Source organism: Urocitellus parryii, chromosome 2, assembly GCF_045843805.1.
Source record: "Urocitellus parryii isolate mUroPar1 chromosome 2, mUroPar1.hap1, whole genome shotgun sequence".
Classification (NCBI taxonomy): domain Eukaryota; kingdom Metazoa; phylum Chordata; class Mammalia; order Rodentia; family Sciuridae; genus Urocitellus; species Urocitellus parryii.
Window position 1 is genome coordinate 196,826,915 of NC_135532.1, and position 21,392 is coordinate 196,848,306.

At 34.6% G+C, this 21,392-nt stretch overlaps 1 protein-coding gene across 1 annotated transcript in view; it reads left to right on the plus strand.

The window, feature by feature from the left end:
• The window catches only part of Robo1 (roundabout guidance receptor 1), a 381,357-nt gene that overhangs the window by 269,799 nt on the left and 90,166 nt on the right, over positions 1-21,392 (plus strand). The window contains exons 4-6 of the mRNA XM_077795033.1: positions 5,260-5,380; positions 5,753-5,891; positions 8,237-8,364. Of these exons, the coding sequence (XP_077651159.1) occupies positions 5,260-5,380; positions 5,753-5,891; positions 8,237-8,364 (388 nt within the window). The remainder of the gene's footprint in view (positions 1-5,259; positions 5,381-5,752; positions 5,892-8,236; positions 8,365-21,392) is intronic.

Here is a 21,392-nt window from a genome sequence, read left to right on the forward strand (position 1 = left end):
TCATTTTCTACATATGTTTAAAACATACACTTAAATATGTTTTAAAATTATTCCCAAAGCCTTGCATTTGATTTTAGATAAAATACCTTGACTTATTGATTTTAAGAACAAAAATAATGTTTAAACCATTTGTTTCCTCTGTTTTTCCTATCTCTTTTATCTATTATTGTGTAATTCCTTCTGAAATGAATCAGTTTCCTAAACATACCAGGACATTCAAGGTTAGATTCTGAGGCTGAGAAGGAAGCTGAATGTGTTGTCCAAGATATAGAACCAAAAAAGTACATCAAGGGGCTGGGGTTGTAGCTCAGCAGGAGAGTGCTTGCCTAGAACATGAGAGGTGCTGGTTTGATTCTCAGCACCACATAAATATAGATAAATAAAATAAAAGTTTTGTGTCCAACTATAACTAAAAAAAATATTTAAAAAAGTACATCTAGGACCACATCTCAGATCAATTACGTTCTCTTTCAGTACTGGGGTTTTTCACTCTTCTTTTAGCTATAATAGGTTTGTTTCTTCAGAATATTTAGAAATGTTTATGTGTTACAAAATAAGTACATGATGAAAGGTGATAGTGGGTCTTCCTTGGAAGGTCTTGATTTTATGATACTCAAATTGTTCTGACTCTCAAGCATTCAAGTTTATTAAACTCAAATTTATTAAAGAGTAATGATGATAACAGGATTGTGGGCTGTGCATGTATTTTCATCTGTCCAACTCACATAACCAGAGACCCATATCTTGCCTAGAATCTTAGCCCTGTTCCAACTTGTTATGTGACATCAGACAAGTCACTTTCCTCCCAGAAAATTCTTACTGTTTACTAGGCATGGTGACAGGTTCTGAGGCTATGAAGAGGAATTAGATATGCTCCTCTGCCTTGTAATTCACAGTCAGGAAGGAAAATCTGACATTTAAAAGCACAATTAGAACATGTTGTAATGATGAACACTGTGGAGGTGAGTGGGAGGTAAGGTTGCAGTTTGCTGAGCTGCTGATCCCTTTAGTGAGAAATGAGGGTATTATAACACATTTGCTGCCATTCTAACTGTGGGATTTCACTAAAGACCAATATTTAAAATGATATGTTTACACCAAAAGCATCTCTTGAAACAAAATAGGTAGCACCAAGAACCAAGAGTCTCAAGCTGGGTTTTCATTTTATTTAAGAATCCTCCTTCAAGATTTTCTGAGATGATTGCAGACGCATAAGAAACACACAGACATGTAATGCTGATGCTGATTTCAGTGTTGTTTATGAGAGGAAACATGGGAACATTTTAAATATCTATCAGTAGGGGAAAAATTTGACAAAGTATGTAAAACCATACAATGAATACTATGTAGCCATTTAAATTAATGCTGAATATCTGTTCTATATTTTTAGCAATTAAAATGTAAAAGTCTCCTCATTTTCATTGAAAATTCAGGTCACAGAAGACCACATGATTCTATTTTAGTAAAGTAGAAATTTAATATGTACATATGTTCATATGTATATATGTTTATGCATATCTTATTGCCTGTGTGCATATACTACATTTGTGAATACTTATATATGTGTGAGTATATATATATATACACATACACACACATATACATGCACACACATACATGCGGAGAGAAAGCTAAAAAGAAAGATCACAAAACATCGATAATAATTAGCTCTGGAAGATTTTTTTCTTTTTAGTGTGACATATATTTTCTTCCCTGATTTATTCAAAAATTTAAATACATATGGAAGCAATGAAATTATGATTATATATTTTAACATTTATTTTTTAATTGTTTATTGTAATTTGTTATACATGATGGCAGAATACAATTCCTTTCATAATGCACATATAGAGCACGATTTCTCAAGTCACTGATTGAACACAAAGTATTTTCACACCATTCGTGTCTTCATACATGTACTTAAGGTAATGATGTCTAATTCATTCCACCATCATTCCTACCCCTTTAAGGCTTTCTTTCCCCTTCCTCCCCTTTGCCCTCTCTAAAGTTCTTCCATTCCTCCATGCTCCTCCTACCCCATCACCATTATGAATCAGCATCTGCTGCAGTCGGGCTGCAGCAAAATAACCGGGGGTGACTAACAACTTGTGTACATTGATACAGCAGGAGTGGGAGCCATTTATTGTAGGACAACAGAGGTATTTATACATTCCACACAGCTTATCTTAATTAACATAAACTAGATACAGCAGTCAACCAATAAGGAATCTCCACACTTAATGGCTCACTGGTGTTACTTCACAAACACTCCCTCTGGCAAAATGCCAGGTACCATCCTGACTTGTTTACAGACTCTAACAAGCATCCTCACATCAAAAAAAACATTTGGCTTTTGGTTTTTTAGGATTGGCCTGATTCACTTGGAATTCTCCAACTTTGTCCATTTACCTGCAAATGCCATGATTTTATTCTCTTTTAATGTTGAGTAATGTTCCACACATCAGACAGAGCACTAGTCTCTAGGGTATATAAAGAACTCAAAAACCTTAACAACAAAAAATCAAACCCAATCAATAAAGGGGCCAAGAAACTGAATGGACACTTCTCAGAAGAGGATATACAATCAATCAACAAATGTATGAGAAAATGTTCAACATCTCTAGCAATTATAGAAATGCATATCAAACTAAGATTTCATCTCACTCCAGTCAGAATGGCAGCTATTAAGAATACAAACAACAATAAGTATTGGTAAGGATGTGGGGGAAAAGGCACACTTATACATTACTGGTGGGATTGCAAATTGGAGCAGCCAATCTGGAAAGCAGTATGGAGATTCCTTGGAAAACTTGGAATGGAACCATCATTCCACCCAGCTTTCCCACTCCTCGGTCTTTACCCAAAGGACTTAAAAAGAGCATACTACAGGGACATAGCCATATCAATGTTTATAGCAGAACAATTTACAATAGCGAAATTGTGGAACCAACCTAAATGCCCTTCAGTAGATGAATGGATAAGGAAACTTTGGTGTATTTTAACATATATAAACCTTTATAAACTATATCAAATTGGATAAATAACTAGATTTTACCTATAATAGTAGTTTTTAGTCAACACACATCTCATGATTATTGTATGCAGGTATTATTTCAGATATGAAAGTTAGAGAATGAACAATGCAAAGAAAAAAATACCAGGATGATATTTACAGTGGAACCTTAGAGCATCTCATCATTTGTTTATACAACTATTGAAAAAATACTAAATTTTAAAACAACAGAAATGAAAACCTCTCTGTTAATCTTTGGTTTGTTCTTATACAACCAGAATATTTAGTTTGATTTTCTACATTGAAATAACTCAGACATTCCAAAATAGTAAAACTTTTATAGAGATTTCAATAAACTCTATTAGGCATAATGAAAAAAGTGCTTGAACGTTTCCTTTCTTCTTCCCTCTCTCCCTCTCTTCTTTCATCCTTCATTGTTTCTCTGTTTCTTTTTTCCTTTGTTTAATCTGCTCACCATAAATAAGCAAATGTGAGATTAAAACCTTCATGAATATGCTGAGGGCCATTGCCAAGTAGGAATGATGCATCGAAATCCTTGCCAGTGTACCCCATGTTAAATGGACTTGCCTTGGAAATTTGCTGCGACCTTGCTTGTGTGCTTTAGTAAGATGACCCTGCTCAAGGTGATCGAGGGTGGATCCAGGTTTGAGGAAGTATCCTGCAGGTTTGAGGAAGTATCCTGGTCCTTGGGTTTAAGGCGGTTCCCGGTTTAAGAATATGGGTTTTAGGGAAGTTGAGGTTGAAGATTATTGCTGCTGGGAGTAGGGCGTGCCTGCTGCCTGAGTTCCCGCTGAGTTCTCGTGGAGAAAAAGTATTTAGGTCGTGTATTGTGGGGGAGATTGAGAATTTCCCCTGAGCGTGTGTGGAGGCTGGTGTGAGATCGGGAATAAAGAATTGCTGTTTGAACCTATAAAGCTGTGTGGTGGCTCGTGATCTTGTGCCAAGCCGAGACATTGGCATTTGGCATATGGTGGCCCGGGCAGGAACTCAGGCAGCAGACACGCCCTACTCCCAGCAGCAATAATCTTCAACCTCCCACTTCCCTAAAACTCCTTTTTTCTTAAACTGGGAACACCCTAAACCCAAGGACCGGGATACTTCCTCAAACCTGCAGGATACACCCTAATCCTGGATCCACCCTGGTCATTGAGCAGGGTCACCTTTCTCAAACACACATGCAAGGTCACAGCAAATTTCCAAGGCAAGTCCATTTAACATGGGGTACGCTGGCAAGGATTTCGATGCATCATTCCTACTTGGCAATGGCCCTCAGCATGAATAAACATTCTAGAAGTTATCCTTGTAAAACCTTTCCAGGGTTTGGGACATTATAGATATTCATGGGTAACTGAACTCAACTCCCTAATTGAAAGTGTGTTGCATTAAATAAATTACATTAAATAAATCCAGTCCAATTTCTGCATCCCAATCTTAATTCATATTTGACTTCAGTCTACTTTTTGAACTGGATATTTATTTATATTTGTAATTATTCAATTAATGTTCAAGACTATACCTGAACCTGACTTTCCAAGTGATTGATTGGGATCTGTTCAGTCTGTGCCTCTAAAGTTACCAAGAAGCTGCTTGGGAGAGAGCTACATGTACATCTACATATATATAAATATATTTGAAAAAAATAAATACACACACACACACACACACACACACACACATATATATATATTTAGAAAATGGCAGATTTTACTACATTTTGGAAAATAAGATATATTTCTTTAAGAAAACTCTGGAAAATTTACTAGAGAATTTTTTTGCACATACAACAATATTAGAATATTCTTTCCTGAAATCAATTATTACATAAATACATTTACATATTACATGTACTAATATGATAGTAAGACTCCTTTTTCTTTCTTGCACTTGCTAATCAAGTTATTCAAGCAATGTCTTTGTGGTTTTCACTTAATTAATTTATAGGAAAGAACTTGGTTGATTTGAAACACAAGCATAGTTAGACAGAATATAAAAATTTTACAAGAAATGTAGGTAATGCAACATGTTTTCCTTTTATATTATATTTTTGAAATTTACTCTGTTTAAAGTTACTACCTATAAATATAGCAAACAGTACACACCAGCTGTTTGATATAACTAGCCTTTGGTATATAGCTTTGAGTGGAATTCATTTATGAAGACCTGCCACAAAACCATAGCTAAAATTCTTTTAATGGTATATATATCAAACTTTTTCTTTCTTTAAGATACGAGGAGGAAAGCTAATGATTACTTACACCCGTAAAAGTGATGCTGGCAAATATGTTTGTGTTGGGACCAATATGGTCGGGGAACGTGAGAGTGAAGTAGCAGAGCTCACTGTTTTAGGTAAGTGCCATTGTATCTAATCTTCTTACTACTGTACAGACTTCTTCTTACTATCATCATTATTTTTGTCATTATTATATTTTTGTACAAGGGAGAATAAAATAATATTTAATCAAAATACAAATGATCTTTATATAAGAGAGAAATATTCTTATATCATTGTTTTGGGGGTAGAAAGAGAAGTGAAGTGACCTGATATAAAATAGCCAAAGATGTGGAAAAAGAAGTAGAAGGAAATATTAAAGATGGGGAGAAGTCTCTACAAGTTGGAAACTATGCGAAGTAATTTTCTAAACAATATTTTGAATTATAAATCTTTTCTCACTGAACATCTGAAGTGTTTTATCTTGAGATGGCTCTTTCTAATTTTAGAGAGACCATCCTTTGTGAAGAGACCTAGTAACTTGGCAGTGACTGTGGATGACAGTGCAGAATTTAAGTGTGAGGCCCGAGGAGACCCTGTGCCTACAGTCCGATGGAGGAAAGATGATGGAGAGTTGCCCAAATCCAGGTACAGATAAGAATTTAATGATGTGATTCATCGACTTAGAATTTCTGTTTCTCATCAGACTCTAGGTGCCGTTAGATGGTTAACTCTATAGATGGTCTTTGACTGCTAAGGTTTGATTTAAAATGTTCTACTTTAAGACAGTATGAAAGCTATATTCACTCTGTAGACACCATACTTCAAATCTGGATCTTTCCCAGGCTGGTGATATGTGGTGTGATACTCTATGCTAGCTGCAGTGGTGAGCCATAGCTTTCAGTTGGCTTTGTAACCAGGAGGGGAAAGAACCAATACTCTACAGTGTACTGTGTTGCCATGTGGGGTCTTCAGTGGGCCAGGTGAACAAAATGCAGTTTTGTACTCTTGGTATTTCAATTTATGATAGGTTTACAAAGACACATCCCTGTCAAAGGTTGAGGAGCATCAAGAGACTCCTTGATCAGGAGCCAGAATAGAATACTAGAGATACTTTGAACCAGGAGGTTTCCAGATTTCCTCTGGGGTTGGATTATATTTTTGTGACCCTGGTTTGCACAAGGAATCCTAGTAAAACATGGTATTCTATAAACAGTTTCTTTCCTGCTCAGCCAAATCACATTTAATACCAACTTCTTGTATATGTCCAGGTAGGAAAAGGAAGAAACATATAGCAATAATGATAGAATTATGAACCAATTAAAAATCAGACTTTCCTTTCCTCAGCTATGTGTCACTAATGAATGGTAGAAGAGTTCGAACTTTCTTAGTGTCTGATAAGGACTTAAATTGGCGAGTAGCAGTGATTCAGGAAATACCAAGCTTTGGGGAATGAGACAGTGGAATAAAGCATTTGAGTTTGCCAGTTAGCTGTCAGCATGCACGCATTGAAGACCTGCTAGGTGTTGGGGTTACAACATTGGCATAGAGAGGGCATCTGCTCTCGAGGAGCTTGCAAAAAGACACATATATGGGTAGATATGGAATAACATCATTATTCCCTTTTGTGACATAAAGGCAGACCTATGCAACTATAGGGAGAAAGAATAAGGAGAATTCCCATGGAATAGGACAGATAAGCACAGTCTTCAAAAATAGGTACCAATATGATAAGCAAGAAAAAAAAAAAAGAGTCCTGTGTTCCAGACAGAAGATCCTTACAACATAGACATGAATGTGAGAAAGATCACCACATGTTTTGAATGGTAGAAAGTTGAGCATCACTAGCACATAATATATGTGGTGAGAAGTAATGGATATCATATTGGAAATACTGGGGACATATCATCAGGGGCTTTGTGTAATAATAAATCTCACATCATATTGTATGACATTGATGAGTCAAGAAATATTATTATGAGCAGGATTACTTTTTAGAATAACATATTTTGTTAGCATGATGTATGTTCCATTACTATGAGGAGAAGCTGGTTATAGGGACACCATTATTTGGTTGAACAAATCAGAGTTGTATATTGTTTAGCCTGGAGAGATGGAGATAATGTACAGAGTGGAGAGAAATTTCTGAGACTACAGTGGCAAACTGGATGACTAGTTAGATATATAGTTGATGAAGGAAGATAGGCAGATTGGGGTAGAAGGAGGAGGAGGATTATGTTAAGAGAAGAAAATAATTATTGAACATATTAAATATTAGGCCCCCTTGAAACGTGATGTCTAATTGTTAGTAAGTTGGGAATAGGAATGGGGGATTTACTTGGAGTGTGGGAAGTATCTGGTCTATCAATATATAAACTATACCAGACAATATAACTCAGGAAAATTTTATATAGAGAAAAGAGGGTTAGCATGACACTTCAAGAAACCCTATTTTTAAGGGCAGGGAAGTCTAGGCAAATCAAGTGAACTCTAGAAGGAGACTCTCTGGGTTCAAATTTTAGCTCACCATGAAATTCCTTGAGGACAAGACCAAGTGACCTCACTTTCCTGTTTCTCAGTTTCCCCACCTACAAAATGAAGAAAAGGTTAATACTTATAAAATTGTTATAAGAATTTAAGAAGGTAAAATCTATAGATCATTTAAAGTCCAGCACATGATAAAAATTTAATTAATTTTCAGTGTCATTTAATTTTAGCGTGAGTACCACAGCTTGAGGAAATAGATGTATAAATGTTAACTTTACTCAAAAATGTTTCTTTTTTAAGAAAATATTTTAATGTTAGCTCATATACATTGAAAACAAGCTCATTTCTCCTTTCTGCTAACTTAGAGGAACATCACAGCCTCTACTTTGTTTTGAATTTCTGAAGGGATTGTTGCATGTGATTTGATGTCTGGAAGCATCATAGTGTAAAAATGGGATCTTTCAAGAACAAAATCCTTAACCATGCTGTTTTTGCTGCGATATTAGATATGAAATCCGAGATGATCATACCTTGAAAATTCGGAAGGTGATGGCTGGTGACATGGGATCATATACTTGTGTTGCAGAAAATATGGTTGGAAAAGCTGAAGCATCAGCCACTCTGACTGTTCAAGGTAGGCACCGGGGAGCTCGTCATTGTGGTTGTTTTATCATGTGAAATAAGATGTTGATTTTGAAGAGAATTTTATGTCAAACATATTTAAGAAAGCATTGCTTTACCTATGGTCACTATTATATATTATGTAAGTGTTTATTAAAGAAGAATGAATTACATTTTCGAAATTATGAAGAGTTCTATCTTGGGTCAGAGAAGATGGTGTCTTATTCTCTGGGTCCTTAAACATAGTATATTTCTAATCGTTAATTACATGACAGCTATTGCTGTGAAAACATTGTCTTTGGAGGAAAACACATCTTCATTACTTCAGATGATGTGCTTTCAAGGGTCTGTGCAAATTATAGCATAAACATGGATGGATCTATTGCCCTTTAGAATGTAAGATCCATCTGTACAATAGGGACTTCGCCATCTTTATTCTGAGCACATAGTTTCTGTGATCTAACAGACATTCAATATTTGTTGGATGAATGATTTGCATTTGTACTTTGTTAATTTTTATAAAGATTTATTATTTTTGCTGTGTTTTGTACATATGTATTTACTGTGCATTATAATTATACATAACAGTGTAATTCATTGTTACATATTCCTATATTCCTATGTGCACACAACATAACAATATAATTTGGTCAATTTCATTCCTTATTGTTTGGTGGATAGGGCTTTAAGGCTTCAAGTTTTTAATTGTTGTTGTTGTTTGTTTGTTTTTTAATGGTTATTTTGGTTATTTGGTTTATTTTGATGTTTTGGTACCAGAGATTGATCCCAGGAGTGCTTCACCACTGAGCTACATCCCCAGATTTAAAAAAAAAAAAATTTTTGAGACAGGTTTTCCCTAAGTTGCGTAGGGCCTTGCTAAATTGCTGAGGGTGGCTTTGAATTTGCAACCCTCTCACTTCAGCCTCCTGAGCCACTGAGGTGTTCTACAGACATGTGCCACTGCGCCCAGCAGACTTCAAGTTTTAAAATCAGAGACGTTTCTGTCATCTCTGTGGTATCCACAATACAGGCATTTCCTCATCATTACTTTCCTCCTTTGTCTCTGACGTCAAAATTATTATTTCCCACATTTTTTTCCCCTTTCTGGTGATGACTTGTTTATTGTGCAATTTGAGAGGCAATGACCTTTAAAACATTTTATTGGTGGAAAAAATTCCCTATTTTGACAAGTGACTGTAGTAAACAAGGGTTTTGGCCATAAACCACTTGGGCCTAACATTAGCAATGCCTGGTGCTGTCATCTTTCTCAACACTGTCTCTTCCGAGGCTATTAAGAAGAAAAAGGTGGCTTTTGAGGGAGTGCTTCTACTGCGGGCTTTCTACAAAAGAGCCTTGTGGGCTTTTTACACCAGAAGAAAGAATAAAGAATATTTCCTTCCTGTCTCTAAAGCCATTATGTCCCACTTTGGGGTTTTTAGCTCAACCTCATAAAAACAAAAGAAAAAAAAAAGATCAAGAACAAACATTGAATTTCTAAGGCCTAGACTACTTCTCTTTAATCTAAGTTAGACTTGAACTCTACGTGAGGCTAAGACTGTAAGAAAAGAAAACCCCTTTCCATTTAGAGAAAGCATAAATTTAAGAGATGTCAAATCCAAGTTCAAAAGCCCTTCAGAGGGAGTAAAAGTAGCCAGGATGAATATAGGACATTAAAAGGTGTGTCTGTCTCTAGGCAATTGTGACAGGGAGCTTGATTGTCTATCACATCAGTCAATGAAATATGTTTCACTTTATGTTTTAAAGTTTTCATACCTTGGTATCCTGATGTTTTATAAATAATAGCCATTCTGCTATGCATGCAGCAGACATTGAAATCAAAATAGAGTTTCCTCCTGCAATTTTAAACTCAGCCCCAAAGCTAATTCAGCCTTAAGATATCCATATGGAATGCTTGCTCCCTAAGCCTGGATTTCAGTGGAAATTGGGTACAAATGATCAAATCCAGAAACTACTTGATGAATGCAGATGCTCTCATTTCAACTGAATTTAGCTATAAACTTATGAAGGAACTGTATATAGTTTAGAATATATTATTTGATTCAATATTAAAATAGAATATGCACATTAGCATCACTGCTAAAATGTCTTTAACATTTTAGAATAATGTACACAGTATGTTAAAGAAAGTAACATGATTCCCAACTGCAAAAGATAACTAAGAAAAAGCATTCAAAGGAAACCTGAGAATTAGGTCTTGTTTCTTCCTTTGAGAAGAATGTAGAAAATATTAGTGACTACAAAGGGAACTACATCACAAGTGAATCCCTCTGGTAGCAGGAAACAATTACAATAAGAAATTCAGTAGAGAATTTGGTTTTCATTTCTTTGTTTTATGTGTGGTTCATTTTTAAAGAGACACTATTGGAGTAAGTATATGTTTAAAAATAACTTTCTACCCCCTTACCCCTTATCCAGTGAGTACTTAATTCAGAGAATTGAGTTAAGGCAATAAAACTATATGCTGAAGATAGAACTTATGGGGAAAATTATCTTAAATAAGGGTGGTTATTTGATTTTCACCCCCCTATTACAGAAGTAATTAATTTCAACATCTTTAAAAGATCCTTGATTTGAGAATCATTTCTCTTTCTTATTGGTTCTTTTTAGTTATATATGACAGTAGAATCCATTTTGACATAATTGCACAAGCATGGACTATATCTTGTTCTAATTTCTCTTCTGTAGATGCTTGTCTGTAAAGATACACTTAAGTATTCTTTTCTTAGGCCTAGCTTTTCCTTGGCCTTTAAACGTGGGTACTCTTCACAGAGCTTGGATTTGTACTACACATCTAGTAGGCACTGTGTCTAAAAAATACTGCTTGAGTGGTGGAAACAGCACAGGGAATCCGGAAACTCTACCAGCTGCTGAAAGCTCTGATCCTGGGTGCCTGCAATAAGTACCTGTGGCTCAAAATTGAGGCACTCACCATTTATGATCAATGCTGCCTGGATATCTGTGTTCAAAAGAGCAAAGAAGGGGACCCAATTTATTATCTATATGTATCTCAGCATATCATGTTTTATATTTTAAATATATGAAATAAAATTTATTAAGAAAATAAAGGAAACAAGGTTCATGACAGCTGTAATCCCAATGACTTTGGAGGCTGATGCAGGCGGATTTAAGTTTGAGGACAGCCTGGGCAATTTAGGGAGAACCTGTCTCAAAATAAAAAATAAAAAGGAATAGGGATGTACCTCAATGGAAGAGTACCCCTAGGTTCAATCCCTAATACCAAAGGGGTGGAGATGGGGGGAGGAGAAAGAGAGCACAGTAAAATCTAGGACCAGAAAGAATTCCCTAAATTATCTGAAGTTTCTTGTTAAGTATGCAGATTATCAGACATGGCCTCTGGAGAATCTCTTTCCAAAGATCTGGGTTAGGACACAGAAATTTGTTTTGATTTTTGTTTTTAAGCAAGCAAGTTCACAAATCCCATGCATGAGGAGTTATAAGATAAACTGACAGAAAGAATGAAGGACTTTAAAACATTTCTTTGTAGTTTGGGACTTTCCAGATGTAGTAGAATTGCTATAAAGAATGGTTGCTAAGAGCATTGACATTAGCATCAGACTGGATTTAATTGGATCCTTCTTGTACTGTTTACTACTATGTGACTCAGAAGTATGTACTGAGGCCTTGGTTTCCCCCCTATGTAAAATAGGTATAGTAATACAATATCACAGCATTTTTATAGGAGTTAAATTATTTATATATTAATATTTAACATATTGTCTATTATGAGCAAATGATTTATAAATAAGGAGCACAGTACTCATATGAGTGTTTTTATTTTTGATAGTTCTATTGCTTGATTTTAATAATTATTGAGTAACAAAAATACTGAGTTAATTCTAGATAGTTCTAGTAGCTCATTCTAATAGTTCTTCCGCTATTGCAAATGAGAAATCTGAAATACTAACATATACATGACAATTTATTGTGCAAACAATTATTAAAAACTCTTCTCAAATATAAATCATTGCATTTCCATGTTAAAAGTCAATATTGACTTTTGTAGTAAATATGCTGGATTTTGCTAGTTTTGTTAAAATAGTGGTAGACTCATTAAAGTTTTACAAAATAACTCAATAATGAAAATTGTGGCTATTTGGGAATAGAGATCATTTAAAAATTACATTTTCTGTGCAGTGGTATATTATTGTTGTGGGAAAACATTCAGCAGAAATCATTTGACCTCAATTTTATTTCATTATCTCTTGTTTTCCAATTTCTAAGGTTCTCAAACCCTCAATATGTTCCTATAAAACAGGTGCATTTTCTTATGATTCAGAGACTAGTAAGAAGATTATCCATGAGTAACTATTTTCAAAAACTGATTACTCATCTTCATAGCCATTTGGAAACTTCAATTAACCACTCCAAAACATGGGAGCAATATGAGATCATACTCTCTTAGTAGCACATCAATGTCTGGGTTACTTCTTCGCACAGAGCAAAGTACCAAACTCAAATATCTGAAACAAATCAAAATATTGACTATTTAATATAAAAGATTTTTATTTTACTTTGAAAATAGGCAAATTGTAATAAAATTTGGTGATACTAGGTAGTTTCAGAGTAAACATATATTTCCCCTGGCTTCTGAAAATATTTAGCCAATAAAAACATCCCAGTGCCTTTAACCTGCATATCAATTTTGGTATGTCTCTGAATCTCATTAGCAGAATGAAACTCAAAGGTCTAGAGTAATTTGACCTATTGAAGAAGAATAACCTTCATTACACAACAAATAAGCACAGTGGAATAGTTGGGCACAGTGTTGCATGCCTGTAATCCCAGCTACTAGGGAGCTGAGGCAATGAGGATCCAAAGTTTGAGACCAACATGGGCAACCACTTAGCAAGAGACTGTTTCCAAATTTCAAAAATAAAAGGGCTGGGTATGTAGGTCAGTGGTACAGCACCCTTGGGTTCAGTACCAAACAAAACAAAAAGAGAAAAGAAAAGAAAAGAAAAATAAAATGCCATTTTGGACTAATTACACCAGAAATGTTTATGCTTACTCATTTGTTAGACTTATCAAATATTGACTGCCTATAAATGTAAGCCATCATTTAACCATCATTTTATTTATACTTAATGTTTGTCTGCAACTGTTTTCCTCTCAGATGTATAACATCTTGCACACCCTCAAGCATTCTTTTTATGAACCTAAAATTTACAAACAAAATGAGGTAACTTTTTATAGACATATCCCACCACAATTTTGATTTGTTCTATTGTTATATTTGAATTCTGGTGTCACAAATGGACAAGTGTTAGGATTGCTGGCTTGGTAGGAATGACTTATTTTTTGAACTAGTGTTTCGTATTGCCTAATAACTCCCATGTTTTAAGGAAAAAGATATTTATTGTAGTATTTATAACAATTTTATAGGTTGTGACATACCTATAAAACATAAAAATCTAACCAGAACAAAATAGATGCATAGAGGCATCCTGCCAAGGTTTTAAACATTGTGTCACTGAACCTGCTAAAATTTATGCTTCCCATTGGTGTTTGAGTCCGGTTGCAGGTTTTATATTTTATATTATATTATATTTTATATTATTTTACTGTCTTAATCTAAACCCATTAGTTCTTTATTAGATGCTTTTGTGTGGGCCTCAAGTTTCTTCTTGGAATCAGGATAGTCAAATTAGTTTGCTATTTCAGGATCCATTCATGGCTAATTTAAAAAGTGAGTGCTTTTTTTCTTTTCTTAAAGGTAGATTTGAGGAAAAGGATAGAGAATACAATCTCAAAATACTTCAAAAAATAAAGGAAGAAACATTATTCTGTTTATTATTACCAATAACCCCATAAAATTTACAAATTATTTACTCATAATAGCAATCCTATGGATGGCTTTTTAAATCACTTCTTTTCTGGGGAATGCTATTCCCCAAAGAAATATAGCAGAGAAAGCCACACAGTTTCAACTTTGAGTTTCTTCCATTTCCAATTTTATCCTCAGCCTCAAACATTCCTTATGAGTCTTTGCTTCAGCAACTCATTTCTTAAAAAGGGCAAACTAGATGGCGTTATTAATCTTTCCACTCTCTTTGCAGCTTCACAGATAAAGCGGCTCTTATTACTGTCACAATTTTATTCCCAAAGTGAATTTGTGACTCTATCACCAGAATGATCATGTTCTCATCGCCATGTCCCATCCGTCACAGGAAACTGAACTGAACCCGACTTCCACCCACCAGCCATTTCCTAGGCAATCACCTTTTATCTCCCTCAGTTGGACCATTAGGAAAATCTAATCCCATTTTTGTTCATCTCTCTTACAAAAGGAACTAAAAGACATTTAGTCCTCCTGTTTCCCTGGAGGCCTGAATACTGGGCCACTAGACACAGGAAGCCATACATTTAGATCTCCGTTCACACCCCACTACACTCCTCACTAGACTTCTCACAGGGACCAGTTATTCTTTGAAGGTCAAGGAATGGTTGTTTTTCTGCCCTTTCTGCAAGCTGTGTTTCAAAAAAAGAAAAAAAGAAAAAGAAAGAAAGAAAAGTCAAGTGCCAAACATTGCCAAGCCGGTTCATGCTCTGTGATCAGATGGATGGGATTTCTGTGAAATCTCAGCCCTTCTCTAAATAGTGCTTGCCAATTTTTATTCCCTTGATGTGAAATTACTCCATTCTCTCAGTTTCATCACCTGTTTTTAAACTATTAAATATGGTTTGAATTATATTGTTAACTCTTTAAATTTATTGTTGACCTATGGTAAGAATGTTAAAATGAGTCATCAAAAGGACGTGCATTCTGTTCTCCTCTGTAGAATTGCTATTTTGTCTTATGCTTCCCATAAGTATTTATGCCAAGCATATAATGAATGAGCAAAGCACTTGCTCATTAGGATTGATTAGCCAGTGACAGCTGCTGGAAGGCTGAGCCTTAAAGTATGAGATTGACATGAAATGAGGGAGACACAAAGGCAGAAAAAAGACCTGGGCTGTCTTTTGGCTGACTTAATTGCTACTAATGGGATATTTCCTCGAGCTTCTTTCCTTGCTAGTAGTGAACTACATGCTTCAAACAGGGAGCTTTGCTGAAATATTTTGGGTGCCACAGTTTATGATTGACCCCTGTTAAGTATCCCAATGAACTAGGAATTGAAGAGTAATTATAACTTTCAGTAAAACAAGAAGCAACTGTCAGAGGTGTGTATGTTAAGTCCCTTCTAAACCAGGCTGTAAGTATAATTCACAGAGTGTAGTAGTGATGCAGTGAAGATAAGATCAGACTAGACATTCAAAGCTAAATTTTGCAAAACCTCCATTTTGGTTGTCGGTAGTGCAGCCTGCAGAGACATATCCAGCAGACAGTGTGAGGAGGGGAGTCATCCTTTACTCTCCTGCTTTTCCCATGTCCTACTCCTAATTGCCACAGAGTCCCACTTCTTTTGGCTTTTCACTATTTATGAGCTCTTACTAGCTCTCTCCCCTTCTTACCATTCCACCTATTCATATCTTTGTCATCTGTCTGTAAAGTGCTAACCTCTAACCAATTAGCTTTTATCTTGCTGTATCTATTGTTCATAACAGACACATCTGTCTAAAACACAATCTAGTTATAGTAGTTCCTTCCATAAAACTTGGTCATGGTTCCCTCTCGCTATATAAGATCCACAATATGTACTGGTGCTAGCCTCCTCTCTCACTTCTCCCTTCAATCTAATACACTATATTTTCTATTTTGTTTCACGCATGTACTACCCTGTAACTTAGTTCTTTTTGTTATGTTGCCTCTAAAATGCCCCAAACCCTGCCTGAACCACTTGTACTTGCTAATTACACTTTCCTTGGACTCAGAGAAGATTAGCATTCTGCAGAAAACTTTTCAGACATTGTCCATCCCAGCACACATGAGGTGTCCCTCATTCGTAGACCCTCTGGATGCTATAACTGCCCTTATTGCATGTCTGTTTACCCTGCTTGAATATGAGCTTCTTAGGGGCGCACTTTGGTTTCCTTTGCCTTCTTAGTCTCTTTGCTTTCTACTATCTCAGAGGCATCTCTTTTAGAGAAATAGAACCAGTAGGATATATAAAAAGGTTAATTAAGAGAATGGGCTCACATGATCAGCAGTGCTGAAAAGTCCCACAGCAAGCTGGAGAACCAGGAAAGCAGGAGGTGCAATTCAGTCCAAGTCCACAGATCTGAGAACCTAGAGTTCTGATGAATGAGAGCAGGGGAGGATGGATGTCCCACCTCCAGGTCAGAAAGAAAATTTGTCCTTCCTCCACTTTTTCTTTTCCCATTCAGACTTTCATTGGATTAGATGATGCCTTCCCACGTTGGTGAGGGAAGAACTTCTTTGTCTAATGTACTGTTTCAAACAGTAATCTCTTCTGGAAACAGGCTACCTGTAAAATGGCATTTCAGGAGGCTGAGACAGGAGGATTGTGAATTCAAAGCTAGCCTCAGCAACTCTGCATTGAGATCCTAAGCAGCTCAGGGAGACCCTGTCTCTAAATAAAATAAAATTTTAAAAAAGGCTGGGGATATGACTCAGTGGTTGAGTGCCCCAGTGTTCCATCCCCAGTAACAAAAAGAAAAGAAAACAAGTGGGAGTGAAAATGTTTCTCATAGATAGCAGACATTGAAGAACTGACAAACATCCAATGCTTAATACATTATGTGAGGCACTTAAATTGTCATTTCAGTGATGTGTGTTGTGTGTGTCAGAATCTTACTATATCTGCCTTTGTCCTTGCTTCCTACAACTAGCTGTGTAAAAGAATTAAGGTTTGAGTTTTTTATACATCTACCTAAGTTTTTACAGAGACACAATAAATATTTTTCAACAAATTATAACAGAATATCTGTGACTATGGTTCAAAAATGTCAGTTGTCTTTTCTAGTTCACTTTAGCAAAACTGGACAAGTGATATATAAAATTAGAAATCTGCATTTAGTTAAAATTCCTTTTTTTGTATTAATTCTATGAATCTAATATATATTTGAGAACCAAATCATATATTTACTTTTTTTAATTAAACAGATCCACAATTTACATGATTCTTTCAGACAGTTAACATAATTATTATCCCGCTGGATATGTTTGATGATGCTGAATTTCCTGACAAAATGAATAATATTGAAATGTTTCACACCTCACTCCATAAAAATAATACAAATATTAGAACAATTGAGTGAACTGAAGTTAAAAATACAGTCATCCTTCCATATAAGCAAGTTCAAAAAGAGAAATTCATCTGTACTAAATGCATACCAATTATTTTTCTTATCTTTATTCTCAACAACATAGTATGACAATTATTAACATAACATTTACATAATATTAGGTATTATAAATAATCTAGAACTGATTTAAAGTACAGGGGAAGACATTCATTTATCATATGCAAGTAGTATACCATTTGTATAAAAGAATTAAGAATATGCGGATTTTGGTATCCACAAGGTTCCTAGAACCAATTCCCTACATTTACAGAGGGACAACTGAATTTGGGTAGATGGTGCCCAGCTATAACTACTTTATAATTTAGTCTTGAAATGAATCAGCAGGCATAATTCCTTAAAATAAATTTGCATCTCTGAATTTGATCATTTTCTAACGTATAAAATAATAACTTTGAAAATGATCAATATACATATTAATGTTACATAACAGAAAATATTATATGCACATGTTACTTTTTATGGACCTATTAGATAATTATTTTAGAATGTAAAATTTAAAATTTTAAGTAAAAATTTAAGTAAAATTAAAGTAAAAATTTTAAGTATTTAAATAAATGTAAAACATTATAGCTTTCATGTAGACTTTACTGTCAGTAATACAGGATGAACTTTTTAAAAACTTTCATTAAAAAATAAACTCTGGGGGCTGGGATATAGCTCTGTTGGTAGAGTGCTTACCTCACATACACAAGGCCCTGGGTTCAGTCCCCAGCATCACACACACCTAGAACAAACAAACAAACAAACAAACTCAGGAAAAGAAGGCTTATTTTGTGAATTTGTGTTTTCCATAAATAGAGTTCACCATGTTTAACTTTCTATCACCACATGAGATCTTTATACAAGACTCACATGACATTTTGGAGTTCTAGGTATAAAAAGGAATAAAATGATGGATACTTCGTTTAAATCATTTGCTGGAACCATTTCCTTAACTTGCTGATTTGAGAAAAGTGTAATGGTGCATAGTTTCTGACCATTAACCTGGTTATTTGAGTCAAAGCCAAAACTAATAGTGACAAGGGGCCTTTTGCAGGTTCAATGAGGTTTACTCTAATCCATGATTCTGGTTACAAAACCATGAGTTCATCAACATTTTGAAGAAATACATATTACGAGACCTCCAAAGCTTCACTTGATGCTTTTAAGAACCTTGATTATGAGTGTGATACTTTTGTCAGACTCTGACAAGATAAGCAAACTGAATCTTTTAGGAGATGGTTCTTCATGACAGATGACAATAATCAGGAAAGGCAAGGTGCTTCATGGGGTGGAGAATATAAGATAGTTACATGCATACATACATTATGCATGTAATTACATATTTATACTTACTTCCTCCTGTATATATTGCTCCTCTTAATTCTGAATTCTAGAGTCAAATTCAAAATGCCACCCTTCTAGAATTTTTATGCTGTTATTGTGCCCTTTATTTTCTTCTCATGGTTGTTTCGTAATTCAGCTGATGATTGGAAAAATTCAACTGAAATTTAGAGGAGGGAATGGGGAAAAAAGGTTTGTGATTGTAAAAAGAACCCCCCCCCAAAAAAAAAAAAAACAATATGTGATGGAAACTTTTCAAGTTTCAAGTTTCAGTATTGCCAGCTGATTTCTTTGTGAGCAGACCGAAAGAAAGTAAAATGTCATCAGCCAAGAGGTTTAATGAAATCCTACTACCGAATTTAACAAGAGAATGATTTGTGAGAACAGCTCCCTCACTAACTGTTCTGATCCAGTAGTGTAAATAGGATGCAGAGCTTCACTCCTGCTGGGTTTTTTTTATTTGGTTTGATTGAGTCCCAGTATCATTTTGACGTGTGATAACTTGCCATATTTTTTTCCAGTATAAAGAACTTCTTGTGCTCTTATAACTTCAAATTTCCACCAAAATGATCACTAAAGATGTGATAACCTTTTAGACTTCTTTCACTCATATAAAGGTTTTGGATTACTTTCAGTTATTTTAAATGCACTGATATAAAATTGTAAAAATTAATCAAAAGAAAAAGCCTTCACCAGGTGATCTTACTACAGAAAATTCGAAACATTCTCTTAATGTATGTGCCAGGCAAATGTTTGAAGAAATAAGAAGAGCAGTCAGGTAGAAGAAATAATTGATACATGAGATAATTCTGTGACAAGTAATTACACAGCACCACACTAGTAAATAGTCACAGGCCTTCCATTATGGTCTCAGCTTCACTGTGATTTATTCTTCTGTGTAACAGTGGATTGGGATTTCTTGTGAGGCAGTTATATACATGTATAACTGAGCAACCATCTTTAGCAGCCAACATTATCAAATAAAGGTGTCAACATGGAAATATGTAATTGAGTCGTGTGGATCTATAAAATCTGAATCACTCGGCCTGAGAATGATATTCAGAGAAATAAATTACGTTTTTCCCTAGTCGTTTACAGATAACTGTTTTAAAATGTTAGATTCTTTGCTAACAAGCTCACATAATTTTAAAACATGGAATTATTATGTGAAATTGTTTATCACTGAATGTAAAAGAAATAAACCTAAATTAATTTCATCTTGCTGTATTTTATCTGAAATTGTTCAGACATCAAGTAATAGAAATTATTTATTATTTAAATGACAATAATCATAAAGAGAATAATATAGAGTATATTAAGGAAGCCTTTTTGTTATGGAAAACCCTGGATTAATTCTATACATAAAATGATTGAAAATTGGATTTTTATTCATCCATATGTATTAACTATTTTATTATTTATTTGGCATGATTTTATTTTCCAACAGATTTATGCAGTATTAAAAATAATTTTAACTGCATTCATTTTTTTGTAGATTTAATAAATCTTTTCAGCATATTCCAAACATCGGGTCATCATTAAAATAACTAAATTTTAGAATTATGTTAGCATCTGGTGTCCTTTGAGCTTTATTTCAATAATTTAAAAATATGAAGTAATTATTTTTATTTTAAGAGGATTCTGCATAGATTGAAAATGAACATTTTGAAATATCATACCCAAAGTTTGCAAAAACTGATTAAAATACCATGAGCACTTTAATTTGCTTTTAAACTATAATTCTCATGACTTGATAAATAATGTGCCAAAATAAACACACCTGCAGAAAATACTAAAATAGGTATAAGACAAAATATAGCTGAATAATTGCTTTGTAACAGATTTATGAGGATAGGAAAATCCATAAATGGTTGTTAATGTTAGCTTTAGGACATTTATTTTGTGTGGTCGATGTTATTGGGAGAGAATTTAGAGCACTGCACAATTAAAGCTGATAGATGGGCCATTTTACAAAGGTGCTTTTAAAAAGTTAGTGTATGGTAGTCATTTCCAACTGTACTTTTTAGGTTATTAGTTAAAGAGAGGAGGTGCATTTTTAGGCTTTTTACTCTAAAATATGTACACAATCGCTAGATAGAAATGAAAATTTTGGCTTTATTTACATATCTTGGGAATAAATGTGAAATTATGAATCCTGTGCTGGATTTTTGAAACTTTCATGGATGGTGGTCTACAAATCATTTACTTTGGAATTATCTTACAAATGAGAAAAATGAGTTCCCATGTGTCTTTATATTAAATAGTCAATGCATACGTAAATCATGCATACTTAATTTCTTGACTGCATATTTTAAATGTGCAGTGAAAACAAGGATTTTAAAAGCTGGAGACACTTGAATTCTAATTCTTAATTTCTTGACTATATATTCTGAAAGTTTATAGTGATTGTCCTAAATGATTATATCACATCACATGTTTAAGATGGAATTGGCTTTTTTGACATTGTTG